This window comes from Cervus elaphus, chromosome 6, assembly GCF_910594005.1.
Source record: "Cervus elaphus chromosome 6, mCerEla1.1, whole genome shotgun sequence".
NCBI classification, from domain to species: domain Eukaryota; kingdom Metazoa; phylum Chordata; class Mammalia; order Artiodactyla; family Cervidae; genus Cervus; species Cervus elaphus.
The window spans coordinates 44,442,634-44,462,324 of NC_057820.1; the positions used below are offsets into that span (position 1 = coordinate 44,442,634).

Consider the following 19,691-nt stretch of genomic DNA (forward strand, 5'->3'; position numbering starts at 1 on the left):
CCTCTAAGTATGTCTTCGTCTTAGTATGGCTGTATTTTTTCAGCTCAGTCATGATTCTCATCTGTAGTAACTAAATATTCAACACCTACTTTAACCTGTATTCTTCCTGTCCTCTTTATTTTAATGCTGAGTTTTCAATATTAACTTTAATCAGTGTTGTGGTGATGTCACTTATTCATTGAAAATATCTTGGGAATAACTAAATTTCTACTGAGATATTTGTTGCAGCTAAATAATAATTTTCTCAAAAGAATGACTTACAAGAACATGCTGAAAATAATAGATACAGAACTTTTGTGCTCTGTGGCTTGAGTTGATAATATTTTAATTCCCATATTCCATTTGTTCTTAATATGACCCAAAGGGTAGATAATCAGAAAAGAATTATATGTAAATTTTGATTAGAATGGTGAGTACCTGAATTATGTGTTTGCTGTTTTCCTTAACATATATTTGTTGAACATCTATGCTACCAGATACTATACTAGGTGCTGTGCTCCAGTTGACAGTTTTTATGAATTTGAAGTTTTTGTTGAATATGTAATATTCTCATCTAAGGTAATGTTACACAAAAATGGGTTTGCCTCTTGGTGGATGTCAAGCCATTAGAAACAGCTAAGCCAAAGATTAGGAGAAGGAAGGATTTATTATTACTTGCAGCAAGTAAGAACACTGATATCTTTCCCAAAGCAGTATCTCTCCAAACAGCAAAATTAGGGAATTTTTAAGCTAAGAGTACATGCATATTCCTGAAGGGACCTGAGCAGAGGAGAATTCAGTATAAAGTAGGGCAGAGGTCAGCAGCATCTAAGCTTTACTTGATTGAAGTGAGCAAAGGCCCACCTCCTCCTCATTCTCTCCCCGTAGCAGAGGGCCTTGGTTTCCTGCAGAACTCGGGCATGTTTATATATGTCCTTAGGGGAGGGACTGGAGCTCTGCTTTCACTGCACTGCTGCTTGCCTGCCCTGTCCCTGTTCCTGTATTCCTTTGTTCCCTTAAGATCATTCATTACTAATATTCCTTCAAGGGCAAGCATTGTGGCCAGGCTTAGATTACAAAATGGCTTCTCTTATGTCAAGAAAGCTATTTCTGGTTCTCTTTCTCTGGGGACCCCCTAACTTATTGGCTTAAAATGGGGTTTGGATGTAAATATTTTGAAGTTACTTATAAATTACTCTTAAAATGCCATCTCTTGAAAATGTGTAATGCAAAGTCATCTGTTCTGTAAACATTTCTTTAAAGTGACGTTGAGAAGCAGTGTCTCCATCCCTCTGATTACCCTGCCTGCTGTGTGCTTTATGAAGAGAATTTGCTCCATATTTACGAGGCCAGGCTCTCTAAGGGCGCGTTGTTTCTGAAAGCCAGGTGGTAAATAACTCGTTGACTTCCATGTCACACAGAAAATGACGTGGCTTTGTTGCTTCTCTGGGGCAGACCAAAGGAGAGACTGATGACTGAATTTTTCTGGACGACTGTTTCCTTAAGAAAAAATCTGCATAGTAAGACAGGCCAGGGAAAGAAGTCCTTTGTAGGATTATGATATGACTAAGATAAGATTGAATAATAAATAAAACAAAAGAATGAATATAGCAAAACGGAAGCAGACTCACAGATGAAGAAAAACTAGCAGTTACCAGTGTGGAAGGGGATGGGAGAGGGGTGTGACGGGGGAGGGGATTACCCATGCAAGGTATAAAAGCCAAACAACAAGAATGTATTGTCTAGAGCACGGAACTATAGCCATTATTTTGCAGTAACGCTAAGTGGAGTGTAATCTATTAAAACTATTGAATCATTAATGTTGTACACCTAAAACTAATAATACTATAAATCTACTGTAATAAAATAAGGTTGAGTAATTTGAATAAATGTATAATTATAGGCTTTTAAACCTATAAACAATTTTATTGGATTTTCTTTCAGTTGTGTATTTTTAGAAATTACATAATCTTTAGTCATAATCAGGGTGTAATTTGCAGTGTGGTCAGACTTTTAAAAAGCCTGCTCCTTGGGCAGTTTTCCTGGACTTCACTGAGAATTAGATGCCTTTTCTCTCTGTTCTCATGTTACCTTATACCTGCTGCCACCATGACACTTACAGTGAATTGTAATTTTCTGTTTATTTGGATAATAATGGTAAGCTTTCTAAGTGCACGGACTTTATCTCTGTATCCACACATGCTGGCTAATTTCTTAGTGAGGCACTTAGTAATTATTGCTTGAGTATAAGAAAGTGAGTAGGTTATTTGAAATAGATGTTTTAAAGATTCCTTCCTAATGCCACACTGGATGAGGGAATATGTGCATACTGAAATAACAAATGTGTGCAACAGACCTATTTAGGACCCAGGTGTTTGGTAATTAACATACTTCCCTCAGTGAAAAGCTTCATGACCTTCTCATTGCCTTCTAGATTTAAAAAAATTAATTTTGGAGCTATTTTTACATTTATAGAAAAATTAAGAAGATAGTACAGAGTTCCCATATATGCCCACACAGTTTCCTCTGTTAGTAACATCTTCTGGGTGTTTTTAACCGTTGGTGTTACCCAAGCATGTAGAGACTGGAAGGTGAGTTTTTGGGCAGAAGAGATCGCAGCCGATACAGCAGACCCATTTCATTGCATACTGAGTTAATAGTGTTCTTCAGTAAAATGGGTTTTTTGGTTCCTTTTTTTTTTTTTCTAAAAACTGCTCTCCAGTTATGATGGATACTTTTCCTCACATCACTGACATTGCTCTGTTGTATTGTTTCTTTGGCTGAGCTGGGTCTTAGTTGTAGCACCTAGGATCTTTCTTGTGGTGTGCAGGAGTTTTTTTAGTTGTGGCATATGGGATCTAGTTCCCTGACCAGGGATCGAACCCGGGCCCCCTGCATTGGGAGTGTAGATTCCTAGCCACTGGACCACCAAGGAAGTCCCCAGAAGGATGTTTTGATAAAATGAAATAAAACTTGTTTAGGATCAAACCCAATAAGGAAAAAAAAAGTGACTTTTCTCTTTTGGCCTGCCATTAATAATTAAACTGTAACAGATACTAAGCAAAAGATTTAAAAACAGTGGTGTCTCTTTCTTTCTGTTTTAACATACATACCTTTTTATCTAAAATACATTCTTGATTCTTGTCCTGAGGGGAAGAAACACTAGAAAATCTCTAAATATAAAGCTTTAAAAAAAAAAAAAATAAAAAAAAATAAAAAAAAAATAAAAAAAAAAAGCTTTAGTGTTTATAATTCAGTTCTGTTGAGAAATTAAAATTTGCCATCTTAATCAGTGGTCAGTATGACTTAACAGTTTTTTAACTTAAAATTTAAATCTAGCTATAAAATTGCATGTCTGATTCTATAGGTCTTGGAAAAAATTTTTTCTTAGTTTTGTCATGTCGTACTTATGACACTAATTTAGGTAAATTTTAACCTATTTGTGGCTACTAATCAGGAAAGGAAATTTATGAATTTTTTGTTGTTGTTGTTGTTCCTGAAGTGTTTTTTTACAACAAAATGATAGGGTCATACCACCTCCAGGGCAGAAGGGATTTTAGACATTTTTCGCCTAGCCCCTTTGTGTTTGTTAAAAACACATATGAACCTCAGAGAATTGTGCAATAATTTAGTGGAACTGCCAAGACATAAAATCTCTCTACGGGGAACTTAAAATTTGTAAAGTTTTACAATTCGAAATTGCTTTCTTCCCACTTGCTTAAATGCGTTCCTGAGAAGAGAGTATATTAAATTTGTTACCATGTAATACAGGGAGGAAGGTTAACCATGTTACATAGCCTGACAGAGTCCAGGAATAACACTGTATTATGAGCCTTTCATTATCTGTTTTCTTAACTTGATAATTTTGAAATATAAACACAAGTGTGTATTAAGAAAGTCAGTACAATGTTTGGTGTAAATGCAGTATGCAGAAATAAAAATCTAGAATTTTTAAAGTAGTTATATGATTATTTGGACTTCCCTATTTGCAAATAAATATTTTTAATAAGAAAACAAATATTTGAAATAAGTAAGTAAAGCCTATCAAAAGGGCCAGAACCTTTGTTCCTTATGCTCTGTCCATAGCTCTTCAGGCACTCTTACCAGATCTGATCCCTTGAATCTATTCATCACTTCCATGGTATAATCGTAACGGATTTGACTTAGGTCATATCTGAATGCCCAAGTGGCTTTCCCTACTTTCTTCAATTTAAGCCTGAATTTTGCAATAAGGAGCTCATGATCCATGCCACAGTCAGCTCCAGGTCTTGTTTTTGCCGACTGTATAAAACTTCTCCATCTTGGCTGCAAAGAACATAATCAGTGTGATTTTGGTATTGACCATCTGGTGATGTCCATGTGTAGAGTTGTTGGAAAAGGTTGTTTGCTGTGACTTTGAAATTTTTGTCATTCTCTTGACAAAACTCTGTTAGCCTTTGCCCTGCTTCATTTTGTACTCCAAAGGCCAAACTTCCCTGTTAGTCCAGGTATCTCTTGACTTCCTACTTTGCATTCCAATCCCCTATGATGAAAAGGACATCTTTTTCTGGTGTTAGTTCTAGAAGGTGTTGTAGGTCTTCATAGAACTGATCAACTTAAGCTTCTTTGGCACCAGTGATTGGGGCTTAGATTACTGTGATATTGAATGGTTTGCCTTGGAAACGAACTGAGATCATTCTGTCGGTTTTGAGGTTGTACCCAAGTACTGCATTTTGGACCCTTTTGTTAACTGTGAGGGCTACTTCATTTCTTCTAAGGGATTCTTGCCCACAGTAGTAGATATAATGGTCATTTGAATTAAATTCACCCGTTTGCATCCATTTTAATTCACTGATTGCTAAGATGTCAGTGTTCACTCTTGCCATCTCCTGCTTGATCACTTCCAATTTACCTTGATTCCTGGACCTAACATTCCAAGTTCCTATTATTAATAACAGCAGTACTGTTACTTACAGCATTGAATTTTACTTTCACTGCTAGACACATGCACAACTGAACATCTTTACCACTTTGAGCTGCTTCATTCTCTGTGGTTGGTCAGTTGCTAAGTTGTGTGCAACTCTTTGTGACCTCATGAACTGCAGCAAGCTAGGCTTCCCTGTCCTTCACTATCTCCCAGTTTGCTCAAACTCATGTACATTGTATTGATGATGCCATCCAGTCATCTCATACCCCCTTCTCCTCCTGCCCTCAGTCTTTTCCAGCATCAGGGTCTTTTCCAGTGAGTTGGCTCTTTGCTTCAGGTGGCCAAAGTATTGAAGCTTCAGCCTCAGCATCAATCTTTCTAGTGAATATTCAGGGTTGATTTCTTTTAGGATTGACTGGTTTCATCTCCTTTTTGTACAAGAGACTCTCAAAAAGAATTGAGGAAGGTAGGGATAACCACTAGGCCATTCAGATATACCTAAATCAAATCCATTATGATTATACAGTGGAGGCGATGAATATATTCAAGGGATTAGATCTGGTAGACGGAGTGCCTGAAGAACTACGGACAGCAGTTCCTAACAGGGTACAGGAGGCAGTGACCAAAACCACCCCCAAGAAGTGGAAACGCGAGAGGGCAAGGTCTGAGGAGGCCTTGCTGATAGCTTAGGGAAGGAGAGACGCGAAAGGGAAAGGTGTGTGCACCGGGATGCAGAGTTCACAGAAGAGCAAGGAAGGATAAAAAGGGCTTCTGTAATGAACAACGAAAAGAAATAGAGGAAGACAATAGAAAGGAAAAGACCAAAGATCTCTTCAGTGAAACTGGAGATATGAAGGTTAACATTTCATGCAAGGATGGGCACAATAAAGGGCAGAAATGGTATGGACCTAACAGAAGCAGAGGAGATTAAGAGATGGCAAAAACACACAGAAGAACTCTATAAAAAAGGTCTTCCTGACCCAGATAACCATGATGGTGCGGTCATTCACCTAAGCCTGGACATCCTGAAGTGAAGAGTCATGTGGGCCTTAGGAGACGTCGCTGTGAATAAAGCTGATGAGGCGATGGGATTCCAGCTTGGCTGCTTAAAGTCCCGAAAGATGGGCTTTAGGTGCTGCGCTCACTGTCTGAGCAGATTGGAAAACTCAGCGGTGGCCACAGCGCTGGGAAGGTCAGTTTTCACTCCAGTGTCAGAGGATGTTTACACTCCTGTGCAGGTGTGCTCATTTCACATGCATCCTTCAAGTTTGGCTTCAACAGTTATGTGAACCAAGAACTTCCACGTTGGGTTTAGAAGAGTCAGAGGAACCAGAGATCAAATTGCCAACGTTTGTTGGGTCATGAATAAAGCAAGGAATTCCAGAAAAACCTCTAATTCTGCTTTATTGACTATGCTAAAGCCTTTGACCCTGTGGATCACAACAAACTGAAAAAATTCTCCAAGAGATGGGAGTACCAGACCACCTTACCTCTTTGCCAAGAAAACTGTATGCCGGTCAAGAAGCAACAGTTAGAACCAGACATGGAGCAAGAGACTGGTTCAAAATTTGGGGAAGGAGTGTGACACAGCTGTATTCTGTCATTCTGCTTATTTAACTTCTGTGTAGGGCACATCATGTAAAATGCCGAGCTCCATGAATCACAAGCTAGAATCAAGATTACCAGGAGAAATATCTACCGTCTCAGATAGGTACAGGATACCAATCTAATGGCAGAAAATGAAGAGGAAGTAAAGAACCTCTTGATGAGAGTGAAAGAGAGTGAAAAAGCTGGCTTGAAACTCAGCATTAAGAAATTAAGATTGTGGATCTGATCCCATCACTTCTGGGCAAGTAGAAGGGGAAAAAGTGGAAGCAGGGTTAGATTTTATTTTGGGGGGTTCCAAAATCACTGCGGACAATGACTATAGCCATGAAATAAAAGTCTTGCTCCTTGGAAAAGCTATGACAATCTAGACAGCGTATTAGAAAGCAGAAACATCACTTTGATGACAAAGGTCCATATATTAATAGTCAAAGCCATGGTTTTCGTAGTAGTTATATGTAGATGTGAGAATTGAACCATAGAGGAGGCTCAGCACCAAAGAATTGATGCTTTTGAATTGAGGTGCTTGAGAAGACTCTTGAGAGTCCCTTGGGCAGCAAGGAGATCAAACCAGTCAATCCTAAAGGAAATCAATCCTGAATATTCATTGGAAGGACTGATGCTAAAGCTGAAGCTCCGATACTTTGACAACCTGATATGCAGAGCTGACTCATTTGAAAAGACCCTGATGCTGGGAAAGATTAAAGGTTAAAGGAGAAGGGGATGACAGAGGATGAGATGGTTAGATAGCATCACCGACTCAATGGACATGAATTTGAACAAACTCTAGGAGATAGTGGAGGAGTGAGGAGCCTGGCATGCTGCAGTCCATGGGGTTGCAAAGAGTTGGACATGAGTTAGCAACTGGACAACAAACAACAATGCAGTTAAAAGACATATTTTTGAAGGGAGTAGTTTCAGCTGGTCTGTGAAAGACAGAAGAGGACAAACATGTGGTGAGAGAGGGGAAAGATTGACTTCACGGGGTGTGCCTTGAAGGCTAGGGAAAGGACTGAAGAAAGTGCATATGGCTTGTACGAGAGTGGTAAACACCCCTATCCCGCCTCTTACCGTCCTCAGTGGCTCTCTGTTGTTTGTTATTGTTTGAGGTTTTTTGTTTTGAACAATCTTTAAAATATTTGAAATAGGAAATAAAAGTGAAACTACTTAGTGGAACTCTTAGCCCTGTCTTCACAGCTTCTTTTCACCTCCCTTGCCTTCCATAGTCTTGGAGCTATCACTTCATTATCCCCAGGATTTCACAGAGCAGTTTGAAATGCAGCGAAACCAAGTAGACTGGATGGGATTTGGCAGGAAATGTAGTGGTAAAGAACTCGCCTGCCAGTTCAGGAGACATGAGATGTGGGTTGGATCCCTGGGTCGGGAAGATCTGCTAGAGAAGGGCATAGCAACCCACTCCTGTATTCTTGCCTAGAAAATCTCATGGACAGAGGGATCTGACAAGGCTACAGTCCGTGGGGTTGCACAGAGTCAGACATGACTGAAGCAACTTAGCACGCACACATAACGTGATCTCACTAAAGTTTTATTGTCTGTGGTTCTTATGGACCAGTACTGTCCTGTTCGCTTTGGATACCACAGCCGGGTCCCATTGTAGGCAACCTCTTGATGGTCACATTACTGTTGATTAAAGCCATATCTTAGCATAGATTATAATGCTCAGGATTTAAGTCGTCTTTTTCGCGAGTAGGTGGTTTATCTTAAAGCATGACTTTTTGACAGTGGGATACAGGTTAGATGACTGGAAAAGATGAAATAAAAAAAGGACACATTGGACAATTGAACTCATATCAGAGTCAAGTCTTCTCTTCATGTAGCCTGTGGCTCATCCTGTGGTCCTTTATTTGTAGTGTATACCCCACTCACCAGAGGTTGATGGTATGTAGAGTAAGGCTACATCTGGTAGCCAGAGATTCTTCTAATAAGCTTTCTTAGTCCTGTTATATTTTACATGTTCACATGTGGTGAAACTTACAATTTACCAAACTTTCAAAGGTCATATTGATCATGAATCTGATGATGCTAGTATCAGAGACAGTGAGATCATGGAAACTTTTTTCACCTTCTCAATCTTGTCTTTTGAGTTGTACTCTGAAACTTGATATTTGTCACTGTTACACCTCAACCATATGTTTGTCTGATGTTTAAGAGTGATTATATATTTTTAAAATATATTTCTCTTGAATCACTGTAATTATTTAATTTTTAAAAATTTCTTTTTCAGTCAGATCTTGTGGATCAAAGTATATTTAATTTTATCCCAGAGGGGGAACATTCAGAGGTTTATAAAATACTCTCTACCCATCTGCTGGAAAGTGATTCATTAACTCCTGAATATTTAAAATGTAAGTAGTACCTCTTAAGTGAAAGTTAAACGGATTTGGTTGCATTGTCCTTTACTTTGTAATTTCGTGACAGAGATTTGTTTAACCAAATTAACAGCATCATTTGAAATCCCCTATTAGATCCTTTTTAAATATTAAAATATAATGAAATTATGACCATGTTAAAAGTCTGAACTCTATTCCAGAATACAGTGAAATCTCATCTGTTATAATATGCCATAAAACTATTCTACAGAAAAATGGAACTCAGCAAGATATTCTTATTAATTTTTATATAAAATCTTACTGTAGTAAGAGAAAATTAAGAGTTTTTATTTTCACCATCACTAACCAATTGAACACTGAAACTATGAGACAAAACATGTTTTTTATAAAGTTACTTAATCAAAGAAATTTTGTGCTCTATTAAGCAGAATTAAAAATAATGTATTGGATACGTCTAATGTGCCAGATGGGAATCCCCCTGCCAATGCAGAGATGCAGGTTTGATCCCTGGGTTGGGAAGACCCCGTGGAGAAGGAAATGGCAAGTGTTCTTGCCTGGGAGATCCCGCGGACACAGGCGCCTGGCGTGTACAGTCCACGGGGCCGCACTGAGTCGGACATGACGTGGGGAGTGAGCAGCAGGGCAGCGGTGTGCCGGACGCTTGCGCTGAGTCACAGAAGTGCCCAGAATAGGGAAATGCAGTCGCTGCCTTTCATGAGTATGAAATATTGCTGTGTAATCTGACTTTTCTCCTAGATTCATTGACCAGAATACCTTGTTTTGTTTTAGTTTTTTTTTTTATTTTTAAACTGGACGACAGTTGTTTTACGATGTTGTGTTGGTTTCTGCCACACAGCAGTGTGAATCAGCCATAAGTATACATATGTCCCCTCACTCTGGAACTTCCCTCCCACCCCTCGTTTTCTTGAATAAATAACCCCGTGTAAAGTCTAAAGTCATGACAGCTCTACATTTGGCCATTAGCTATTAGATGTCGTCTTTAACTACTTTTTTCATGGCTTTTAAATTTTGATTTTTCTTATAGTGGTGATGGTTTAGTTGCTAAGTCATATCCTACTCTTGCAACACCATGAACCATAGCCCACCAGGCTCCTCTGTCCATGGAGTTCTCCAGGCAAAAATACCAGAGTGGGCTGCCATTTCCTTCTCCAGAGGATCTTCCTGACCCAGGGATTGAACCCAGGTCTCCTGCATTGCAGGCAAATTCTTTACCGACTGAACTGTAAGGGAAGCTGACATTAATCATTTTAAAGGTTCCTCATATTTTGAATCTTCAACTATGTAGAACACTAACTGTTCAACAGTTGAGATACACATACACACACATGTAAGTATGTGTGAATGTATGTTTTTGATAAGAATAGATAGCCTTTCAGAAGAAGTTGAGAAGAGTTAAGAGACCAGGAGAATATATTTGAAGCCTATTTATAATTGTTAGAAAACCAAATTTTTATGACACGACTAAGGGACTACTCTAGTCTTTCATCTAGGAGAAAGATTTGGGTTGGATATAATGATTCAGAGGCCAGTTATACACTGTAAACCACACGTATTTGAAGTCAGTTCAGTTCAGGTACATCCCACTCTTTGTGGCTACATGGACTGATATACAAAATAAAGTTATTTCCACAGATGAAAAGGGTGTTTCATGTGAAAGGAATGAACATGATTTAAAACAGAGGGGAAATTGCTAGGAAAATTCAGGATTCTCCAAATAGGTCATTTGTACAATAATGAAGGTAAGGTGGTACAAGTGATGTGTTTGTGTCTAGAGAAGGAGATAAAGCCTAATATTTCATCCTTAACAGTTTGGCTTTTGTTTTTTACTTAGTGACAAGCCAGCAAAAACGGGATTTGTGTGGTTTTGTGGTTCAAAAAAAAATCTCTCAGGTGGAAAATTTTGGAAAAATGACTAGACTTGAAATTAAAAGGACAGCAGTAGGAGTAAGGATGAAGAAGAAAGCCTGCCTATGAGTGTTGAGGTGAACTCAGCAGGACTTGGTGTTAGGCACTGGTGTCAGAACAGTTAGAGATTGTCAGTGGGGAAGGTTTTAGGCAGAAGGTAAGAGTTTGAACCTGCAAAGTTTAATGATAAAGCCATTGATAATAATAACAGAAGAGTTTTGGTTGGATACTGTAAGTGGAGAGAGAGGTGTTGTTAGTCCTTGAGTGCTGAAATAATAATGATGAAAATAATACTAATCTAAGAGTAGTAGGCAAGGCTGAGTCTTGAGTGGCAGGAGTGTGGAGGCACAGAGAATACATTTTTGCAGTTACCCAGATGCAGGGTCATTCACATCGGTACCAAAATGGCGGTGCTGGCTGCTCATGTGGAGAAAATGACTCATGAGAGCGTTCTCGGTGCAGTAAACAGCAGGTCCTGGTTACGGGTTTAGTTTTTGAGCTGGTGATACAAAGAGAGAACAAATTGATATGATTTCTAACTAAGGAGATAGGACAGAGGGGAACGACAGCTGCCTTAGGAAGAAAGAAGGAAAAATTCACTTTCAAGTATTTTGAATTTAAGTTACTGATGGAACAGTCAGGTACAGATGTCCTGAAAAATAGTGATATGAGACTTGGTCTTACATAAAATGTTAAAATTGGTATGAGAGATTTAGGAGTAAATAAGTTTGTCAATGCTGTTAAGTTTGTAAAGCAAAATAGATTACAATCAGAAGAACTTTTGTGAATGTCTATAGCTTGTTGACTGATTAATAGAAGGGATAGAAATAGTCAGTAAGGCAGGAAGGTAAGTTTCATGCTATGGGAATGAAAACACGTGAGTTTTAAGAAGAGGTAGAAACAATGAAGAGCATTTTCTGGAGAAGTGTGAGGGCAAAAGCCGTAACACATGAAGTTAAGGAAGGTGAGCGCATGGAAACTAGAGCATGTGATGAGAAGGAGAGGGGTCTGTGTTACTGAAAGAATAGCATGAATAAAGGCCCGAGTAAATGTAAACATAGACAGTAAGGACCCAGAGAAGAACGTGTGTGAATGCTAAAGGAGCGGATGGTTCTGGTGGTCCTGGAGAAGGAAGATGGGGAAGACTGTTTTAAGTAGAGATAGAAAAATTGGAATAGGAAGCAAGACCTTTCTTTGAGATTAGAGTGATGAATGACAAGGAAGGACAAATAAAAATGGAGGAACATGGAGTTACTTGTATCAGAAGATCGGTCTTCCTTATTAAGGACAACGTGAGATCATCTCCTGAAGAGACTCTGCTTTTATGGACTAAACACAATGTCATTGAGGACCTTTGTATGAGAAAATAGTTGTAAACTTACACAGCTGTTAGAATCTTACTTTAGGTGACCTGTTGATGATAAACCACAAAATACGTTATATTTTTTCTCTTATTTCAGCAAAAAATCAGTTAGAATTTTGTTGTCATATGCTTCGAGGAACTATAGACCCAAAGGAGCCATCTACTTATGAATATGTGAAATTTATAGGAAATTTCAAATCTTTAAACAGTGGTAAGTTAAAGTGCTTCTCTTACAATGTATTTTCACTTGGTATTCTTTGAAGCTCTTAGAGACAAATGTTCGAGTATCAGTAAAAACTGGATTTTTACTGGAGTAACTGATATTTATTTCCTTATTGCTTTAGTATCCACCTCAGCACACAATGGTTTTGAAGGAACAATACAACGCACACATAGGCCTTCTTACGAAGATAGAGTTTGTTTTGTAGCTACTGTCAGATTAGCTACACCTCAGTTCATCAAGGTATGTTTCTGTTTCCCAGAGGGGTTTCACTTCATATTATGGGACCTATCTGTTTTTTTTTTTTTTTTTTTATTGTTTCCAGATACTTAATGTAAACATTAAAGTAGTAATGGCCATGAGTCATTAAACATGTATGATCATCATATTTTTGAAGCAAATAATGGGTTATCAAAGCGCTCATCAAATTATAGAACTAATTTTTTGATAATATACCTTGTGTTGGGTTGGCCAAAAATTTCATTTGGGTTTGTGAAGTTTTTGGCTGTTAACCAGTGGTTATATATCACCATTGTCCTGCTTTTGTGCAAAATTTTAAGGTGCTTTTGTTGTATAGTTCACAAATACATTAAAGGGGAAAGGCCAAATATTGCCTTTGAAATTTTCTTTTGAAATACACAGATGACCTTTTTATTACATTTAATTTACCTTTTCAATTTTAAAATTCAATTAAATAAAATTAAATTCAATTTTATTTTTATATCCTGGGTCCAGGAAGTAGATGATTAGTAGGAAAGTCAGAAAATGAAAGACTTCAGTCACTGGAAAGTGGCTGAAAATAAGCCAGGCTAAGATTTTAAATTTAGGGAAATACCATAAGGTAAAGTACTGAATTAGCAGTTAGAGGATCTTAAACAAGTCTGACTCTACTTGTTTTGATCATAGGAAATAGTGGCAGTGGTAACATGCTTTTTGCATGCTTACCACATGCTGTTTACATGCATTATCTCATTTAATACTTACAAATGGTGGCATGATCACCATTTTATATCTAAGGAAACTGTGGCTTAGGGAAGTTAAGTTACTTACCCAGAGTCACAGCTGTTAAGTAGTAGAACTGAGATTGATTCTAATTCCTTTTCTTTCTAAACCCAAACTCTTAATCACTACATTGTGTTGGAGAAGGTCATTCAGGAGCAGGGCAGGTTGGAATACATTGTTGAGTATGACTGGAGTCTGGGCTTCCTGTGAGTGGAGGGAGGGTAGGGATGTTGAGAGATGAGATTAGAAAAGTAAGCAGATGCTGGCAGTGATATGTTTCTTTCTTTGTTGTTTGTTTCTCCTTGTTTAGATTTTGTCCCAATGGAATGAGCAGCCAGTAAGATTTTCTGTCAGGGAAATTATACAGTTGTGTTAGAGTATTTATAAGGTCATTGTGGCCAGAATAGAAGATGAGTTGAAGGACAAGGAAACTTGTTTGGAATATGTTGCAATAATGTGAGCCAATGGTGGCAACTGGAGTCTCAACTAAGACCCTGAAGATGAATGGGATTGAATAGATTTAAAAAAAAAAACAAAACTTAGAGGGTGAAACTGAAAGGATTTGGTCGTGGCCGTTTAGATGGTGAAAGGTGAAAATGAGTGCATCGTGACTGTTAGATTTTAGACTTAATGGCACAGTACAGGTATGCCTCCATTAATGAGATGGAACATTATGTAACTGGATATGAGGATTAAAATAGTTGGTTAATTTTAGGACATGTTGAGTTTGTGGTAGGTGGGAACATCCAGACAGAAATATGGAACTATAATTCAGGAGAGAGATTAGAATGAGACTTTATAGGCATGTGAGTGAATAGAGAAGTGTGTGGACTGAGAAATACTCCCCCAGAAGCCTGCACGTGTTTATTGCCACATTCCTTAGTACTAGGAAATAAAAGCTTTTTTTTTTTAATGTTTAGGGAAAAGTTAGCTAAAAATAACTTATACAGCTAGCAATATTTAGGAATTTGCTGAGTTCACAGAAAAATATTTCTCAATTTTAATTATTTATTTGTAGGAAATGTGCACTGTTGAAGAACCTAATGAAGAGTTTACATCTAGACATAGTTTAGAGTGGAAGTTTCTATTTCTAGATCACAGGTAACTCCCATTCTTAAATTCTATAAAAAGATTAATCATTGTAATTCCTGAAATTATTGGATTTCAAAGACAAACTTTTTCTAGTCAGGATGCTCAAACTCATTATCCATTATTTAAAAAATAAAGTTTCCTCCCAAAATTGGTTTGTAGTTGAGTACTTTTTATTAATGGAAAAAGTCATAATATTGATTGTTTTGTATGTAATTTAGGGCACCACCCATAATAGGATATTTGCCATTTGAAGTTCTGGGAACATCAGGCTATGATTACTATCATGTGGATGACCTAGAAAATTTGGCAAAATGTCATGAGCACTGTAAGTAGATTTTAATACTTTGGCTGGTAATACTTTTTTTAATCTGTAAATAACTATCATATTAATAGGAGGTGGTAAAACAGACCATTTTTGTATGTTTGAAATGTATTGGAAAGATTTCTTTTGTATGCATAACTACTTCTAATAGGAATCCTAGATCAAGTCTAAATTAAACTTCCTCCCATTTAACATATTTCAGTCTATAGTAGTAAGTACAGTTTTATAATATGGCATCTAATAAACATTGTTTTGAAGTATAGAAGTTCTATATCCAGAGTAAGAGAAGTAGATTACTTTGAAAATTGTAATATTAGAACACTCTTTCATGAATTTTTATTTCCAGGCATGTGAGTCTGCACAGGAGGTAATGCCACATTTAAACAATCTCTTTTAGAAAACTCAGTGAGTGCTTCATTAACGTTACCTGCCATTGTTATATTAACAGAAGGAACGTTATCATCTCATTTTGCCCTGTTCTGAACAACTTACATGTATTATTTTCATTATTCATAATCACGGTTGTATAATAGAAAGTAGGTACTGTTACTATCTCCACAAGTAAACTGAGACCCAGAAAGTCTAACTAATTTACTTACAGTCCCATAACATTGGTGGCAGACATCAAAAAGTCTACAAGCAATAAATGCTGGAGAGGGTGTGGAGAAAAGGGAGTCCTTTTACACTATTGGTGGGAATGCAAACTAGCACAGCCACTATGGAGAACAGCATGGAGATTCCTTAAAAAGCTGGAAATAGAACTGGTGTACGACCCAGCAATCCCACTGCTGGGCATACACACCGAGGAAACCAGAATTGAAAGAGACACATGTAGGCCAGTGTTCTTTGCAGCACTGTTTACAATAGCCAGGACATGGAAGCAGCCTAGATGCCCATCAGCAGACAAATGGATAAGAAAGTTGTGGTACTTATACACAATGGAGTATTGGATAAGAAAGTTGTGGTACTTATACACAATGGAGTATTACTCAGCTATTTAAAAGAATGCATCAGAGTCAGTTTAATGAGGTGGATGAAGCTGGAGCCCATTATACAGAGTGAAGTAAGTCAGAAAGAAAAACACCAATACAGTATATTAGCATATGTATATGGAATTTAGAAAGATGGTAACGACGATCCTACATGTAAGGCAGCACAGAGACACAGATGTGAAGAACAGACTTTTCTGTGGGAGGAGGTGAGGGTGGGATGATTTGAGAGAAGGGCACTGAGACATGTCTGTTACCATGTGTGAGACGGATGACAGGCCAGGTTCAGTGCATGAAGCAGGGCACTCAGAGCTGCTGCCCTGGGACAGCCCAGAGGGATGGGGTGGGGAGGGAGGCGGGAGGGGCTTCGGGATGGGGGGTGCATGTACACCCGTGGCCGACTCATCCCGATGTATGGCAGAAACCACCACAATATTGTAAAGTAATTAGCCTCCAATTAAAAAAACAGAAAACATTGGTGGCAGAGACAGGATCAGAGGCTGGACCTCCTCCTTTCCCACATGCTGTTTGTTCGTTCTTTGTTTCAGAATTTGCCTCTCTGATCCTCATGCCCAAATCTTTCCATCTTGAGTGTCCTCTAAAGCTTAATTAGATTATTTAATGTACCTTCATGTCTTAGGCTGGTTTATAAACCTCTCTCTATGAAAATAAACATGTTATATAATATCACAATAGAAATATTTTTCACTTCAAGTGATATGGGCACTAGGCTCCATGATGTATTAAAAAAAATCCGACATCTCTATTAACTAGCTGGATAATTTTCGACAAGCAATTTCAAGTATGTAGACTTTGATTTTCTTATGAATAGTGATGGGTTGGAGGAGAGAGAGCGAATATGATTCTGGTCCAGCCTGTCTTAAGGTTTTGTCCACTGAATACCAGTCTATTAAAAATAAATTTTATGGTCAAAGAAAATTAGGTAAGAGTTCATAATCAATCTCCATCTCCCCACCACCAGAATCTTGACAGATTGGCATACTCAAGGCTTTGAGAAGAACAAATTTTCCCAAGTTAATTTAACACAAAACCCATTTTTTGCTTAATATCTGCTAAAAGACTTTTGAACTTACAATCTTCAGAGAATGTTTTGAGAAATACTGCTTAAAATACTGTTTTGGGAAGTCAGCTACTTAAAATAATTAAGTTTTTCCGATTTTGGTAAGTTAAGGTTTAGAACTAAATGCCTCAAAAATGCTATACTTGGACTTCCTGGTGGTCCAGTGGTTAAAAATCCACCTGCCACTGCAGAGGACACGGGTTCAAGTCCCTGGCCTGCTGCAGGGAAACGAAGCCCGTGTGCCACAGCTGTGCAAGCCCACCGCTGGAGCCCGTGCTGTGCGTTGAGAGAAAGCACTCCAGTGAGAAGCCCGCACACCACAACCGCAGCACAGCCTCAGCTCTCCCGAAACTGGAGGAAGCTTGGATGTAGCAGCGAAGACCCAGTGCAGCCAGAAAATAACAGATGCTCTGTTTGCAGAGGGTGAGGGGTAGGGCGTGGGGAGTAGAGCTCAGGTGTGACTACTTATTGCTATTATCCTCAATTTATCTTAGCAGGAGAGGGTCAGTTGTGAATAATTTATTCTCAAGTATTTGGACATTTATTGTGTGTGAAAAATACCTACGATCAGCAATAAAAGGCTGTAAGTTGGGTGCTTTGGAAGATTTGATATACTATGTTATTGAAAAGCCAGAATTATGATGTGTATAGATAGATAGAGTGATAGATATAAATGTGAATGATACCTTTGGGTAAAAATCTAGTAATGAGAATCAAAAAATATTTTTTTCTTCTTAGTAATGCAATACGGAAAAGGCAAATCTTGTTACTATAGGTTCCTGACCAAAGGACAGCAGTGGATTTGGCTTCAGACTCATTATTATATCACTTACCATCAGTGGAATTCAAGGCCAGAGTTTATTGTTTGTACTCATACCGTAGTAAGGTAATAATTCTTTTACAGAATTTCTGAGTATGGAAACATTCGTAATGATTCTGGAATGTAGTTTTATGTATGACTTACTAAGTACAGAGTGATTTTTTTGTCCATTTTTTCATATATATTTTTTCAATTTATTATTAAATTTACTTATAGGCATTATATAGAAATGAGGATACATAATTTCTGACATAAGTGTTATGGTTTAGAGCAGGTGTTGTAACTGTCTTTTGTATGCCACAGTCAGTCATGTGAAAGGAGAACTGGAGTAGATAAAGCATACTGTTCCTTTATTTAATTCCTCTTGATTTAGGTCCTGTGTGGTCACGGACCATTTATAGTAGTACATTAGACTTTTTAAATATATAATGAAGTTTGAATTCAGATACACTCTGTGTGTGTGTGTGTGTGTGTGTGTGTGTGTGTGTACATATATTTATATAGTGCTATATATGTATGTTTTAGGGTTTTTTTGGCGCATAGAAAATAGTCTGGAATTTGTGATGAACAAGTGAGATACATAATGAGCATTGAATTGTTGCACCTCTGCAGTGTTTTAAATGAATGATCAAACACTGAAGTTCTGTTTTTTTCCATTTGTAGTTATGCAGAAGTTAGGGCTGAGAGACGACGAGAACTTGGCATTGAAGAGTCTCTTCCAGAGACAGCTGCTGACAAAGTATGTATCTTACAGGTTTTTTAAAAATTATTTCTTCTCAATGAGTTACAAGACTCAATAATTTATAGAAAAATTGTTTTTCAAATATTTCATTTACTTATAACTGTAGTATTTATTTTTATGTTAAATTTAATATTTTAAAAGCTCATGTGTTTTTAAAAAAGATTTGAAGGGCCTGCTATTTAGAGATCATTGTATGAGAGACATGTGTAATCTCAGAATTAAACTAACATTTATTACAATCTGCTAGGCTCTGGTTTTTATATGAAATATGAAATGTCATTTATTTCTCAGACATTCTTATCTGGCTATATCCCCACTTTGAAAATATTAAAACTGAGCTTAAAGACTCACGACTGGGAAGTTATAGTCAGATTTTGAACACTGGTTTCTCTTTTCATTCTATCAGGTAGAAATACACTGTATTAGCTACCTATTGCTGTGTAACAAAACTTAATGATGTAAAATAACATACATATATTATCTCAGTAGTTTCTGTGAGTCAGGAATCCAGACACAGTTTAGCTGGGCACTCTGCTTCAGAATTGGTCATGGGTCTGTAATCAAGGTTTCAGTCCAGGGTCCCTCACAAGCCTGCAATCAAGGTGTCAGGGGAGACACAGTCATCTCCGGGTTCGGTCAAGGCAGAACCTCTTCTCAAGCTCACTTAGTGGTTGAAACGCATACGAAAGCCACGACAGGGTATCACTTCACACCTGTAGGAATGGCTGTTATCAGAAAGGCAGTAAACAGCAATTATTGGCAAGGATGTGGAGGAAAGGGAGCCCTCATGCACTGCTGGTGGGGTTGTAAGTTGGTGCAGTCACCACAGAAAATAGTATGGAAGCTCCTCAAGAAGTTAAAAATGGTGTGATCTCACAGTTTCACTGCTTAGTATTTACCTGAAGAAAACAAAAACAGTTGTAAAGATTTATATATCCCTGTATTCATTGCAGGGTTATTTACAGTAACTAAGATACAGAAACAGCCTAAGTAAAGATGTGGTACATACATCTTGAATGGTAGAATACCATTCAATCATAAAAAATGAAATATTGCTATTTGTAACAGTATGGATGGATCTTGGGGGCATGATGCTAAGGGAAATAAGTCAAAGAAAGACAAATTATCTCACTTGTATGTAGAATTTAAAAAACAAAACAAATGAACAAGCAAACCAGACTCATAGAGAACAAACTGCCGATTGCCAGAATGAGGCATTGGGGTGTGAGATGGGGCAGAATAGGTGAAGGGGGTTAAGAGGTATAAACTTTCAGTTTAAAATATGCCGTAGCA

General features: G+C 37.8%; 1 protein-coding gene across 16 annotated transcripts in view; it reads left to right on the forward strand.

Annotated features, from left to right (window-relative positions):
* The window catches only part of CLOCK (clock circadian regulator), a 136,925-nt gene that overhangs the window by 85,522 nt on the left and 31,712 nt on the right, over positions 1-19,691 (forward strand). For all 16 annotated transcript variants that reach the window (XM_043906717.1, XM_043906723.1, XM_043906726.1 and 13 more), the window contains 7 exons: positions 8,736-8,856; positions 12,228-12,341; positions 12,475-12,593; positions 14,371-14,453; positions 14,663-14,769; positions 17,575-17,722; positions 18,320-18,395. In XM_043906717.1, coding sequence (XP_043762652.1) covers positions 8,736-8,856; positions 12,228-12,341; positions 12,475-12,593; positions 14,371-14,453; positions 14,663-14,769; positions 17,575-17,722; positions 18,320-18,395 — 768 coding nt within the window. The remainder of the gene's footprint in view (positions 1-8,735; positions 8,857-12,227; positions 12,342-12,474; positions 12,594-14,370; positions 14,454-14,662; positions 14,770-17,574; positions 17,723-18,319; positions 18,396-19,691) is intronic.